Consider the following 15193-nt stretch of genomic DNA (forward strand, 5'->3'; position numbering starts at 1 on the left):
GGATTATCCCAGTTAACAACGTCCAAGTTGTCAAATTGGTGCAGTATTTAGTACAGCACTTATAGCAAATGTAGTGCACGTATATAACCAGAAAGAAACTGCACTGTCTTCTGTCTTTGCACTAAGATATATGCAGCTCTTTATGAAACTGCAAAGAAAATCAGAAGTTAGTTGAGCCATCAGCATAATCACACAAAACTCAAATAGATTCCAAGACAGACAGACAGACAGAGACAGACACACACACACACACACACACACACACACACACACACACACACACACACACACACACACACACACACACACACACACACACACACACAAGAACCTTCCCCACATTTCCCACCACACACAAATAAAAACGCTGGCACAAAATAGTGGAAGGTGCCTTTCTGTATGCAGCACCTGCAGTATACTGCAACTTCAGCACCATGGTCAGAGAAAGATTGGCTTTTTCAGCAAACGGGAGATAATTCCCTGTTTCCCAAAAACTGAGAAAGTATATCGCACACCACGCACACACATACACACATAACGCAAAAATGTAAGTGGTCATAACCCTTTCTCAGTGCCTTCATAACATGCTCCCTCTGCTTTGGACTCTCAGTTTGGTTAATTGGACAATTATGGATTCTTTTTAGTGACAAAAGAGCACAAAGATTCCCTACTTTCTCTAAGTGGCACATTCTTCACAATCCTCTACTGGCAACTCCATGTTATCTCACCCTTCCCTAAGCCACTTGTCTGTGCTTTCCCTCCCATCAATAGTGCTCTCAAACTGATCCCTTCCTCCCATTTTTTTTATTCCTCACGCTATTCATGCCGTGCTGCATTTCCAAATCAAGTCTGGGCTAATTACGATTCTCAATCAACAAACACACACGGATAGAACAGAGAAAAACAAGAACGGAAACACATGGCAAACATGTAGCCACCAAAATGACAGATATGTCAATTTATGGATCTGTCTATCCCACATTCCCTACCTCTCACACTGCACAAGCGCACACACAGACACACACAGATGCATTGACAACTGACAGCACCCCTCTTCTGGCACATACCAGCCAAACATCAACCAGAGTCCCACAAATGTCCTAAGCAAAAAGAGAAGAGGGGTAAAATATAACACCACGCATGAAACCCCAATTCTGGGGACCACCTAAACACTCTACCTGTAATCAGTCACATCTAGCTTACCGCCTCCACTCAACTCAGAATATATACACTTATTACAGCAAATGGCTCAAGTGAATTCGGAGCTGGAGTGAGAGCCTATGAAGCTCTTCTAATAGGCTTATAGTATCTCATATCTCTTAAACAAGCTCATTTGAAACAGCTATGTCATGGTTAAGGTTTAAATCAGCCAATTGATATAGAATTATGTGTCATTACGTGTGTTTTAATAAGCATGCGTTGCTGAATTATCTTCTGCATTATGTTCTAATAATACTTTTACATAAATGCCTGAAGGAAGTGTGCCAAGCATTCTTACAATTTAACTTAACGACAACAAGATTTACAGCATAGTGACTTATTGTCACCGTGTTATTGTAGTTTGCATTGCTTGATCAGTGTAACTCTGTCAGTAAACAGGTCAATCTCCATCAATCCAACACAAAGTATATATATATATATATATATATATATATATATATATATATATATATATATATATATATATATATATAATGTTAATACAGTAAAGCTAGGGTGTAGGGGATGCATAATACAGCTAATTAAAGTATGTGGGTTTCATTCAAATAATCCAAGTATTAAACGGTCAAGAGTGTGTAAGAGAGTTATGGTAGACATTTTGTTTCCACAGAAGAAGACAGTCTGAAGGATTCAAAATGGGGATAAATAAAACCATCATTACTCCAAAGACAGGCAACATGCACAAATAATTTCTGTTTCAACAATCTTGTGTCCAAAGCTGGTTAAAATGGTAAAACCAAGTCTTAGAAAATTGAACTGACCCCAGACCAAGGCACAAGGGAAGATGTAAAGCCAGCCAAAGCCCAGATCAAGAATGGAGAAATAAAATAGATCATAATACAAACTCAGCATAAGGGCAAAACGGAAGACACAAGTAGACAAAAAAAGAGAAAGACAGACCTAAAAGAAGCCGTAGGGACAGAGACACAGAGAAACCCAAGTATAGAAAAAAACCCACGCTGCATTTACCGTGCTGAAGTCTTGCCAACGTACAAACCTCAAGAGAGATGTTGATGGAAAGGTTAACTCCACTGCGGAATTTGAATATCACTGACTGAATAGAGAGAGATTCAAACAAGCAGTGAATGTTTACATTTCACACAAATAAAAAAGAAACATTTAGCCAACCTTCAATCCCACTTGTTGCCCATATCTAATATTCCACCAAAGTATGAAATCACTTGGAGAAATTAATGCAGGATAACAAGAGGATTTATTGGGATAAAACCACTCAGCATGGTATAATGGGACAAAGCCCAGCACTCATTTGTGAAATATTATGGTCGGTGGGTGACAGGAGTAGAGGATAAACGGTTACCAAGATATATGGCACTATAGCAAAAATCATCAATGATCCCAAAACTTTATTTATTTATTCGTTTGGGGGGTGGGGGTGATGGTGAGGGTTGGGGTTAACAGAGTAATGCATTATGTTTTTAATCAAACTGAGTGCACACTGAAAATGCTGACCATATAGTCTAACCTCTCGGTCAGGAAAAGGAAGGGTGTGTGTGTGTGCGTGTGTGTGTGTGTGCGTGTGTGTGTGTGTGTGTGTGTGTGTGTGTGTGTGTGAGATAAAGTAAAAAAAAAAAAAGTAGAGAAATGAGGTGGGGCAGCAGAACGGGGGGGGGGGGGATACAGCATTCAGCATACAGCAACACTTTCTGCGAGTAGAAAACAAAGAGCCTTGACGTAATGCTACCATGCTTACAAAGGCTTTATATGAAGATGCCCTCCACTCATTTGAGCAACAATAATTGTCAAAGAAAGGAAACAATGAATTAAACACAAGGTAAAATGTTTCATTAAATGCCAGCTTATAGACTGGATCATTGATGATCAATACTGGTGATGACTGCTCTAAACTAGCTAAGGGCCTTCCCATTTAACAGGGAAGTATGTGGTTTGCTACATATATTCCACTTAGTGTAAGTTGACACATATGAGAAACTATAACACTCAATGGCAACTGAGGATATTTAATCCTAGTAAACATATTGAAATCAAAGCAAATTGCATATCATGCTGATTCGAAAATTAAACAAAAATTCAACTTCCTTTCCATAGATGTTCACCAATTTATAGACATCTCGATTGTCTCATATTTTCCACAAATTGAAATTTCACCTCAGGAAAGTGAAAAACAAATAGCACTATGATGATGCATACTGAAACACCATATTTACTCCACATCTGCTTCAGCCTTGGTTTTTGTCTGCCTGTACTATTTGGTCCCAAAAATTAATCAGGCTTGTATAGGGAAATATGAAATATCAAAAATCACAGCAAAAAAGTGTGGTAAAGACTATTGAGGATTCAGTTACCATCAGGAATTTCAATGCCAAAAGTTATTAATAATAATACCAATATGTATAAGTGATGGTCAGCTCTTTCAAGATTTTCTTTTTTGAAAATAATATTTCATTTAGTTGATACAGCTAGAGTGACCTGCTTTGTTTTGCCATGTTCAAGATAATTGGTTAAAATAAAGCAAGAAAAAAGACAAGAAAAAAATCTTAAAAAGGATGTAACTTGGCTGGAATGAATAAAATTATCCTATGCCACTTATAGGTTTTATATATAAATATTTTAAAAATAATTCATACTGAATACGAGACATGATGATCTCTTAAGATAAACATTTTGTGCATTACATCATAACTGCATCCAATCTACTAAATACCCAATGAATCTGAACGCCTTTTATCGCCCTCCAGTGGACTTAATCCACATTGCTACTACGGAGGGAATCAGAAATTAGATGCGCAAATTCAGAGAGCGCCTACCAACCACGTCTTGCTTCACCCTCTCAATTACTGTTTATTAGCCTACATCAGCAATACCCGTTTAGATAATTCAAATCGCAATGTACCATACTGATTTAGTATATATCTTGTCATATCATACAATTCAAAAACCAGCAGCCTTCACTTGACTTGTTCTGCCATTGAGTTTTCTGTATCTGCTTCCTACATTACATCCAGCTAGGACCAGTAATGTAGTGGCAAATAAAAATAGTGCACTATGATATTCAGCAGGTGAAGATCATAGGACAAAGTACCAATAAACAGAAAAGGCTATTATATTTTCTAGAAAAAATTTTTTTTTGCCCTTTTATTTGACCCTTTCCTTATAACTTAAATTAATTTGGTACTAATCCAAAAACTAGTTTAAAAGTTTAAATGTTATTGCCCTCCACTACATTCCTGTCTAGCACTCTATTGGTTCAGTAGCTATTCTTCCATCTCCAGCATTACCTCATGATGGTTGGCCACAGCTTGAACATACCATTTAACAAGACACCAAATACACAGTCTGTCAATACTGCTCCACACACAGGTTCCCGTGGCATCAACCCTTTCATCATTTGGTTGAAGAGTTTGTTTTTATTAAGAAGGCTATACCAGACGCATAATCACTATACATTGATTTGAACATTACCTTTACAATTAAATTCTTCACTGAAATTACAGAATAAATATATGCACATTTTTCTTCAAATCTTTGTGAGAGAGAAAACATTAAAAGTGCCTCCTACAAAGCCGTTACTGGGTGACAATGGGGAATCCAGAAGCAATGGAAGAGAGGGGGGAAAGGGGGTTCAACAAAGTGCATGAAAATATCCAGAAAACCTTGAGCATTGTCTTATAATAATATTCACAAATGTTTTACCATCCGTGCGTCGGCGCGTCCTTTTTTACGAGAAGCACCCTGATATAGACAGAAGTCCTCATTAATAGTAATAACCATATTAATAAGATATAAAAATTAAATAGAACACTGAACTGTAAATGTGTTGCAGTATCTCTGTTCATAACGTGATGTGATAGTTCTGAGTAAATCCCCTCGCCTCCTGCACTGAAGCGAGTGCATGCAGCAAACTGCAGTTCATTTTAATATATGTATTTTCTCTCTTTCGATCATTTCCTACAAACTTAATGTGCACGGCCTCCGGGTGTTTGTACATCTTAGTCAGGGGTAAATGAGACAGAAAGGAAACACCCCAAGTCAAGGAGACGTCCAGCTCCTGTGCGTCTTACACATCATGGTTACTCCATAAAAAGGGGTTTTAGTGACAGATGTATTTTAGGATGTTTTGTATGTTTTATTCCCCGGTGCCCTTCTCTTTCCCCTTTTGCTCTCTCTTGGGCATATATAGATATTTATATATTATAAAAATAACGGCTGTTGACATTGCTGGCTACTCTGAAAAAAGGCACTTCATTGAAATATCTGAGAATGGCCTCTCCTCCAAAGTGATTTGGTGGGGAAACTTTGTTGTAATATAATATTTTATTTTATACCATGCTGCTTTTTAAAGTTTGCTTCTTTTGATATTGGTTTTGGGTGATTTTCTTTTGTTTTGAGGGTGGAAAAGTGAATGTGTTGTTTTTTCTCCATGGGTTAGAGATGTTAAAACCGGTAAGATTTTTCCAAGACTTCGAGGTAATCCGGCTTGGTTTGAAGTTTGGCCCTTAACTCGAGGTAATCGCTTTGGGACGGTTCGGGGTAGCAGCCTTTCCCCGTCGTGAAAAGCAATGTCTCCTTCAGCCGTGCATCCTGCTGCAAATCTGGGTACTGCATGCCTGGTGGGTGCGCATGCGCCACATGCATGTCCTTTAGTTTGGGTACTGTCCCATACAAACAGTCTACAAAGCCCACTGTTGGCGTGGGCCTCTGACTGTCAATTACTGTAGGGCAGAGCCCTCCGTTCTCATGAAATCCTGCCATTTCAGCCGTGGAGTGGTTGACTGTGACGATAGTGTTGAGTTGAGAGTTGGAGACAGCCAGAGTCCACTCTCTCTCTTTCTCTAACAAGGTTCTGTAGTTACTGTTGCTACTGCTGCCATTTTCTTTCTTCTGTGAAAAATGCACTCTGTCTTCTGCTGCTATCTCCCCCTCTCTAGGCTTATAGATGGGGTTGTTACACATCTGAGTCACAGGGTGGGGGATGTAATCATAAACGTGACCATGAGCATGTGTGTGACTAGTGTGAGTGTGCATACTGGGTGTCGGTTTCTCTGGTGTGCCAGTGTTACCGGCACTGCTCTGCCTTGGTGGGTCCTCAAAAATTCTGCATTGCATTTGGATCCCTGTCAGATCTACCTCAGAACGTTTCCGGAAGGGAAGCTTCTTCCTGCGACGAAGAACAAAGGCGAAAAGCCCGGCAGCCACAAACACAGCAGAGATGAAGAGGATGAGTAGGCTGAGGATGAGGACAGACAGTGGGACAGCCCCTCTTCCACCTGCCTCCCCCATGTCAGAGCTCCCTGTGGTAAGGTCATCCCCACCAGGCCGGGCGGGTGAGGGGCCTGAAGAATACTTGAGCTCAGGACAGATTACCTCAACCTCCAGTGAACGCAGATCCTTCCCAAAAGCAAACTCAGGTGTCTTGCAGATGACATCTCCAACCACAATGACAGAGGAGAGCTTCTCCAGCCACTGTTTTAGGGGGATAATATCACAGGAGCAGTCCCAGGGGTTCTGATGTAGATCAATCTGAACAATAGAGGTCAGATGCTCCAGAACGCCATGCACAGGCAGGGAAAGGAAGTAGTTGTTGCGGAGGTTGAGGCGTGCAAGGTTGGTGCCAGCAAAAGCTTCATTGGGGAGGGAGCGTAACAGGTTGTCACTCAGGAAAACCAGCTGGAGGTTTGGCATTAGGGAGAAGGAGTTAGGTTGAATCTCACGTATGACATTATACTCAAAATAAAGATAACTCAACATCTGTAGCCCCCGAAACATCCCAGGTGTGAGTCTCTCAATGTCATTCCCATTCAGATATAAACTTTTTAAGTTTGGCAGGTTGATAAAGGCGCCCTCTTGGACGTAGGATATCCGATTATTTCCTAAATGCAGTAAATCCAAACTTGAGAAGTTCCAAAAATCAGAACGGTAGATTTTCTGTATTAAGTTCCCACTGAGATATAATTTCTTGGCATTGAGAGGCCGAGGCAGGAGCTCAGAGATGTTGTGAAAGCCTTTTTCTTTACAGTTCACTGTTAGCCCCAGGTCATTGATGTGAAGGTTGCAAGTACATCCAGCTGGACAAATTATTGGGATGGGAGGCCTTGTTTGGTAGCCAGCAACAGGGGGCTGGTTGATGCCTGGGTAGATGCTACGAGGGGTTGGAGGGTTCTTTGTGGGCCGAGATCGTTTGGTAGGCTTGACAACTCTTTCCTTGTATTCCACAGAAGAGGCTGTGTTGTGAACGGAGGAGAGCATGGAGGAAGGTTTAGTAGGCCATGTGTTCTCATTGCTGAATGGGACCCGGGGAATTCCGAGCTTGGCCTCGATCTCTGCATCGGAGAGCAGCGGACAGAGCTCACTGCGCTTGATTTCCCGTAAGTCTTTCCCATGTAAGTGGAATGGGTACTCACATGTGATCTCACCAACCAAAGCTGTATAAGGGATTCTCTCCAGCCATGTTTTTAACTGGACAATCTCACACACACAGTTCCATGGGTTCTCCTCCAGCTGGATTTCCATTAAGCTCCTCCCAACGTACTCCAGTGTGCCCTTATACGGCAATGTCTTTAGTCTGTTTCCTCTCAGGTCCAGATGTGTAAGTGACACAGACCGGAAAAGATAATTTGGGAGCACAGGGATCAGATTGTCATTTAGTATGAGCACTCTTAATTTGTGAAGGTGCCTGAATGCACCACTTTCAATCCGTTTGATAACATTGTAGTCCGCCTGGAGATATTCTAAACTCTCCAATCCCAGAAAAGTGTCATTCCGGAAAACGTCTAGTTTGTTTTCATGTAGGAACAGCCGTTTGAGTATTCCTAAGCCATTGAACGCCCCTGCGTGGATATCTTGCAAAGCATTATTACCCAGATTAATAGATATGGCATTGTTGAGGTGGAGGAAGCTGTTAAAGTAAAGCTTTCTCATGGAATTTCTCTGCAGGTTGAGCTTGAAGGGCCGGCTCCATATCTGGGAGATCTGGCTGACATTTGTAAATCCTTTACTGTCACAGTGGACGTGAAAGATGCCCTCTTTGACCTCGCAGTAGCAGGGCTCAAAGCAGGGCTCGTCGATCTCCTCGGAGTCCTCCAGTAGTGGGATCGGGGTGGTCCATCCTAAGGCTATGGTGCTCAGCAAGGTAACCCACAGCATCCTCGCTGACACCAAGGGGATGAAGTCTTGGCTCCAGGGACAGAGCCACTTCACAGCACTGCAACAAAGAACAGAAGGAGAGAGAATGGATGGGAGGGAGCAATTTGGGGTAGGGAGTTCACACAGAAGTACACACACTCACAAAATGAAGTTTGAGGTGTGAGACAGGCTGACAGAGGTATGTGAGACAGAGGGAGGCTGCATTAGTTTCAGTAGAACAGTTTTGAAATAAACATCAATGAGTAATTGAATGAGATTGGAGACTTTCAATGTTGCAATATTGCTACGTATTTCAAACAAAATATAAACCAAGCATTCTTGGATGGGCAATGTGATACCCAGCAACACATACAAATCTCCACATCCAGACAGTTAACGTCAGTATATAGGGGGAATTGCCATTTATTATACAGCAGACGTGCTGGTAAGGTCGCAATAAATCATCTCAGAGATGCTTATCGCCGTGAATAAAGAACAAGCAACAGCAGGTGGGTGAGGTTAGTGGTGAGGAGACACTGTCCCCTGCTGTATTTATTACATAACAGGGACCTCAATCCCTCTTTCAGTAAATGAGAGTCCAGAGAAGCACGCTGGAAATTAGAGTAGGTGCATCGAAGGTCTAATGCAGGAAGAAGATAGGGCCAGAATAGGTTTCAGCTCCGTGTCCATTAGTGGGACAAGATGAGGACTGTCAAGGGACTTGGCTGAACATCCATATTGGTAAAATTAATCTCAACATATTAACATGTTCTGTTCTCGTCTATAGGTCATAGATATCTGATTTAAAAAATGTAAACAATGCCGCTCAGGCTAAATAAATTTTATGGTCTGGATTTACCAGGTTAAAGATGCTAAACACGTGTCATAAATAGGGAGGAAATAGTCCAATAGGTCCAGTGACTCCGACGTGCAGAAAACTGCAGAGCCGAGGCTATTCGCCCACGGCTTTTTCTTTGGTTAAATGCCCCATGTATTAACCCAAATAATAAGAACACCTGTCGCCTTATTCGTTATAATTGACCCTTTCATTTACCAAAAGTACAATCAATACAACTTATTTTGGCTTTCCCAATTGGTGTGATGTTTAGAGAAGCTACGGCAAAGTTGCTGCTCCGAGAAGCTCATGAGGCTGTGTTTTAGTAGGTACGGCCGGCATAGAAATAAATAACATATATAAAGTGAGGACACATAAAAAAAACATTACAACAAAATTAATATGATTTAATTAAAATATATGTCAAATTTCGCTTTAATAAAAAAAAAAAAAAGATGGGCTGATTGAAGATTCCGTTTAGCTACTATCTCCATGGTCTTAGGTGGGAAAAAGTCACACACACACGCACGCATGCACATAGGCTCTGGATATCTTTTGTTTAGGCTGTGACTTTTCATACACGCATGCACAGGGCTGTCCGTTCAAACGAGGGTGCTGGAAATCCAGAGGAGATGCGCTGGGACTGCCGAAGCAGAGCCGCTGTCCATGGTGCTGAAACCAAAATCCCAGCAAACAGGAAAAGAGAAAAAGCAGGGGGAAAAATATTGTAATCCCAAAAAGAGACGTGACAGTAAAACGCGCCAAGGAGAAAAAAAGAGCTCTCCTCCCTGTCAAATTCACTTTTTTCATTGCCTTCTCCGTGCGTAATCCTCCAGGATGTATTGATTCCGCTTCCATGATAGAGATCAGAAAGCGCAGATGCGATGTCAAAAAGGTAATAACGACATTTAACGCAATTACAAAAAGTGCGTGTCATATTATATTCCCTTGGGGTCTATCAAATAGAGTGGTATACCTACTTAGTTTACTGGGATTCCAACTTCACATATCCTCCTGCGATGTGTTCTGTTGTTGCCTGGCGAGTCCCGCCCCCGTGCCGGTAGACGGGGGGGGTGACCGAGCCGTTAGAGGAACAGGAGGAAACGGAGAGGGAGCGATGGAAAGAGAGAACAGGGCATTGAGAAGGGAGAGAGGAAGAGATGCGCATGTGAATGAGCCACGGATTCAAAACCAAACTCAGGACATTCTCCACAGCCCTGTACTTACATGAATTAAAAGTGTTATTCGTTGATAATTAAAAAAAAAAAAAAAAAAAATAAAAAAAATAAAAAAAAAAAAAATAAAAAAAAAAAAAAAAAAAAAAAAAAAAAAAAAAAAAAAAAAAAAAAAAAAAAAAAAAATAATTAAAAAAAAAAAAAAAAAAAAAAAAAAATAAAAATAAAAAGAAAAAAAAAAAAGAATAGATATAAAAAAAAAAAAAAAAAAAAAAAAAAAGTGTTGTGTTGAGAGAAAGAGAAAAAAATATTAAAAAAAAAAAAACGACAAAAAAAAACACAAAACGTAATTGTGGATATATAAAAAGCGATTGTTGTCCCTTATTGAAGTCCATGGCTATGCAGACACACACACACACACACACACACACACACACACACACACACACACACACACACACACACACACACACACACACACACACACACACACACACACACACACACACACTTCCCTCATGATACACTCCAGCAGAAGCAAACGTACCATAAGCACTCACCTTAGTTTCGTACAGCAATTGGACAGCATCAGGAAAAAAAGACCACTAGTATGAATCTTGTTATATCTCTCTCTTGCTCGTTCTCTCTTTCTTTCCCTCTCTCTATTTCTCTCTCTCCTTCTCTAACCCTCTGTCAGTGGTTGAGGCAAAAGAGAGGAGAAATGAAGACGTGATAGGAATGCAGTCTCTCCCACTCTCGATCTCCGGTGTCTCTTTCTCTCTCCCCTTCTTTCTCCTCTCCTTTTTTTCTAAGCAGTTTGCTTAAAATGCAAGCCCTCGACTTCTACCCGTTCGCTTTCTCTTCCTCCCCTCTCCTCCTCCTCCTCCTCTCCTCCGCCGTCGCCGCCCCCGGGCAGCGCTCAACAACAGTGTAGCGGGTGAGAGTGTTCTCTCGGTTTCAGGACCGTGTCTCTGTCCTGTGCAGCAGAAGCAAGAGTCTATGGATCATATCGACGGTTGGGTCAGCTGCTGCTTTTTTGTGTCTTTCTTTCTTTCCTCGGGTCCGTTTCCCTGTCGTGCGTCAGAGAAGTGAGTGACTGAGATGGGGAAGTGGAGGGGAGGGGGAAGCAAAGGGGTGAGAGACGCAGTGGAGAGATATCTGGCGGTGAGAGAGAGAGGAGGAGGGGAGGAAAAGAGTGATGGGGACGGTTGCCTTATAGTTCTGGATGCTGTCGAAAGGAGGAGAGGAAGCGAAGTAAAGAGGGGAGAGAGTGAGGAGCTCTCCAGCTTTCGCAGCGGGGACGCGCATCAAGGAAAAATATATAAATAAGAGTCAGGGAGCGCGGAGTGGGTGAGATTGCCAGACCTGTGGATGACAGTCAGTACGAAAGACGACTCTCTCTCTCTCGCTCGCTCGCTCTCGCTCTCGCTCTCTCTCTCTCTCTCTCGCTCTCTCTCTCTCTCTCTCTCTCTCTCTCTCTCTCTACGTGCTCTTAATTTTGAGAAGTATCTAATAATAATCACATTGATTGTCAATTCTTCAGCTGGGTTAATTTTCTCGGCTGCACTTGGGCGAGCAGAAATTTGCAGTTGGCAGCCTTCAGCCTGCCAGTACTTCTCCCTGCTGTGGGGACCAATAGGGTGGCCGCGGTTATCTACAGCAAGCGGGGAAGAGACAGGGAAATACGGAGCGCCTCAGCTTTCCCTTCCACTTGCGTGCCTTCCCCCGCCTCGCCTCCAGCGGGCAACACAAGCCCGTGTTGTGAGCAGCAAGCCAAGCCAGAGCTCACAAGCACGACTGAGACACCATCACGATTCCCAGTTCCTGCAGCACTGCAAGGAGGGGGCTGATTGCAGTGGAAAGTTGAAATCTCCCCACAGTGTCTCTGGTTAGAACACAAAACCTGAAATCTTTTAATAATTATGGTAATTTTCATAAAGCTGTGATATTAGGCTGTGGTAATAACTGTCTTAAGATAGGTGTTGTTTATATTTGAACTCAAGCACATTAAAGTAGAAAATATACCTGATTTGTGTAAACAAACTACTGTCTAATACTGCAAGACTTGTTTCACATTTGTCCTTAAACAGTCGGTCATTAATGAGCCACCAAAGTTAATGACATTAAGCCAGACTTCTGTATTATTCATTTTTGTGATAGTTTTAGATGATACAAGGGTTAGGGTTAGGTTAAGTATGAGGTATATAAAAAATAAAAGAACATATTAGGGACAAAAAATTGCAAGGTCAAATGACAGTGGTACGGTTAACGTGACAGTAGTGATTAATAGCAGCTGAGTCAGCAAGTCTATGTTAACAGTGTACACCAGACTGATCATAAGGCTGCTCAAGGCCGCTGGTGGTTCCCCATAACCCCACACACAGAATCCACAGACCTTTAGGATTATTTCTAAAATGATCCTGTTGTTTAGAGAATACACCTTTATCCAATTTGTACCTCCTGTTGAGGTTTGCCACTTTACATGTTACAGTGGATTAAAAAAAGGCTAAATGATTGAAAATATCAGAGGAAATTCTCATAATCTCATATAAGAAATTAATGAATCTGCCCTGTTGTTGTTATCCTAAATGGACACCTTTCTATTAATATTTTAAATTGATTTCCCAATTGATGGATCGTTGTAGTGTGTTACAATGCAAATTTGCTTCGTCAGTTTATTACACGCAACCCAAGCCCATGCACACCAATACACACAGGGATACCGTACACACAGCCACATACACAAGCAGTGAATGAGAGGTTAGATAAGAGTGTTTGGGAGCAGCTGGTGGTCTGTAAAACTGTCATTCTTCTTTATGAAAAGCCATCATTCACTCCTTCAGCCTGTCAGCTGATGTCAGAAAATACTGAGATGAGGCCACTACAACCCCCTCATTCAGCTCACATGACATGTATTGGACAGAGTTTGTCACAATGAAGCCGTAGTAACCTTACGATTACAGATCAGGGCTAATGAGATCACCAGTTAGAGCAGTAAAAATTGGACATTGATCTGTTTGGGTTTGACAAGTGTCATGCCAAAACAAAAGCCCTTGCTCTAAAATAAAAATATTCAGAGTGAGTGACAAAAAAAAAAGTGTTGGTAGGCCTATAACATAAAATTTTCAAGTCATGAGGTCATTTTTGACATAGCTAGTAAAGTGTTAAACAACTTTGCAGCACCAACATGATTTAACAATTGATGTAGTTTTAAAAAAAAAAAGAGAGACTTCCTTAACCAGAAAAACAACAGCATTGGTCGACATAAAATGTCCTATATGTTTTCCTGTCAAGCTACTACAGTACTTGTGACAGGGGGCGAATAATGGCTGTTCCCTCCCTGAACTGTTGTTACACTGCCATAAAACCCCTGAGGGAAGAGGTGGTTAGGCCTATATCTCTGACCAACAGTCGATGTGATGGCTATTCAGAAAAAGGTTGCATGAATCATTTTTGTAACTTGGCATGTTGGTCATTTAGGAAGGCATTTGCAATGTTGATAACAAAAAGCAAAGTAAAAGTACAAAGAAAAGCACAGCCAAAATGTTTGACTGATATGTCTGGACATCGTAAAGGCCATTAATGTCAACTTGGTCCTCACTGACCGTTTAAGGTCACCACTGCATGATGAAAGGACATCAGTGACAACTCTATCATCACGGACAGCAAGCAGCAGTGTGACCAATGGGGAAGGAAATGGCTGTCAGCATTGCTCAGCCACAGCCACACCCAGAAATGAAAAGAGACAGGAGATGCACCCATACAGCACATGCAGCTGAGGGATGTCATTAATTCCCCTAAAGCTTACAGTATGTGGTACAGTGTGGTGATCGTTCAAAAACTCTGTGTACAAGATTGGAACAAACTTCTCTGGATGGAGCTTCAGGTAAAGATTGGCATGGTTCATTAATATGGTAACATACAGTATAAGCTAGTAGCTACAACATGTATACTTCTGACTAAGAGATGAACATCCTTTTAATTATAAAGGTCCTACTAGTACTGCCATAACGAAAGTTTGGGCTCCATTATCCCAGGGACTACAGGTGGACATTAGCAATTGTTGCTATAATCTGGCCCAAGACATATTCTGTTGTTTAACAAGTTTAATTTTTATTTGTGCATTGTCCCTGTTTCAAATAAATCAATTACCATTCCATTCCATTTCCATTTCCATTAAAAAAGGGGGCGCCTTTTTTTTTTTTTTTTAGCTGTCGCCTTTCGAAACTTTACATTGCCAATTCTCTGCTTGTTATTAGGGGTTTCAGTGACATATCTCATGTCACATCCTAAGTCGTTTGTGGACCACAAAGGGATGATGGGAGGCACAGTCAAATAATTCCCTGTCTATTACTCTGTCTATGTCTCTCCTCCTGTCACTCTGCCTGACTGCTTGGGAGTCAATATGTCTGAATGCTGGTCTGCCTTTCTTGCTGTCCACTTACATCCCTGCCTGGCTATCTGCCAACCGGACCACCTGCCTGCCAGTCTTTCCACCTGATGGCTTGCTTGTTTGGCTGATTGGCTGCCTGCTTTTCTGTCTGTCTGTCTTACATGGCCGTGTGGATGTAATTTAGTTGTCTTACATTCAACATAGACAAACAAGGACTGAATTAATCATATAGTGGAAGCTTTTGAGAAGAGAATAGTGTGACAGAGATGGACAATTGTTTCACTGTTTGTGAATCGATAATATCTTGTACTTTGCTTGGTTGAATGCTTTTTTGTACTCTGTAAGCATATTAAGTCACTGGAGGATAAGCACCAACCATTAATAACTTTATTAGTTAGACATCTAGCTGTGTAGCTCATCTCTTGTAGTGGATCTGTCCACTCACCCCTGAGCAAGGAACACAATATG

The 15193-nt window shown here is 41.4% G+C and overlaps 1 protein-coding gene across 2 annotated transcripts; it reads right to left on the bottom strand.

The window, feature by feature from the left end:
- Nucleotides 1–2415: 2415 nt before the first annotated feature.
- Nucleotides 2416–10226, bottom strand: slitrk3a (SLIT and NTRK-like family, member 3a). 2 transcript variants are annotated; one of them, XM_039822705.1, is made up of 2 exons: nt 10138–10226; nt 2416–8401 (listed from the first exon to the last, which is right to left on the bottom strand). In XM_039822705.1, exon 2 carries the CDS (start codon nt 8341–8343, stop codon nt 5635–5637), a length of 2709 nt encoding a protein of 902 aa, XP_039678639.1. In that variant the 5' UTR covers nt 8344–8401; nt 10138–10226; the 3' UTR covers nt 2416–5634. The 2 variants fall into 2 exon arrangements, with proteins under 2 accessions (XP_039678639.1, XP_039678630.1); XM_039822696.1 differs by having other exon boundaries at nt 2416–8512; nt 10138–10211.
- Nucleotides 10227–15193: the final 4967 nt, after the last annotated feature.

The sequence above is a fragment of the Perca fluviatilis genome, chromosome 2, assembly GCF_010015445.1.
Source record: "Perca fluviatilis chromosome 2, GENO_Pfluv_1.0, whole genome shotgun sequence".
Taxonomy (NCBI): domain Eukaryota; kingdom Metazoa; phylum Chordata; class Actinopteri; order Perciformes; family Percidae; genus Perca; species Perca fluviatilis.

Bases quoted from the DNA above. Each gene is read 5' to 3' on its own strand.
- slitrk3a (XM_039822705.1), bottom strand. From the start codon at position 8,343: ATGCTGTGGGTTACCTTGCTGAGCACCATAGCCTTAGGATGGACCACC.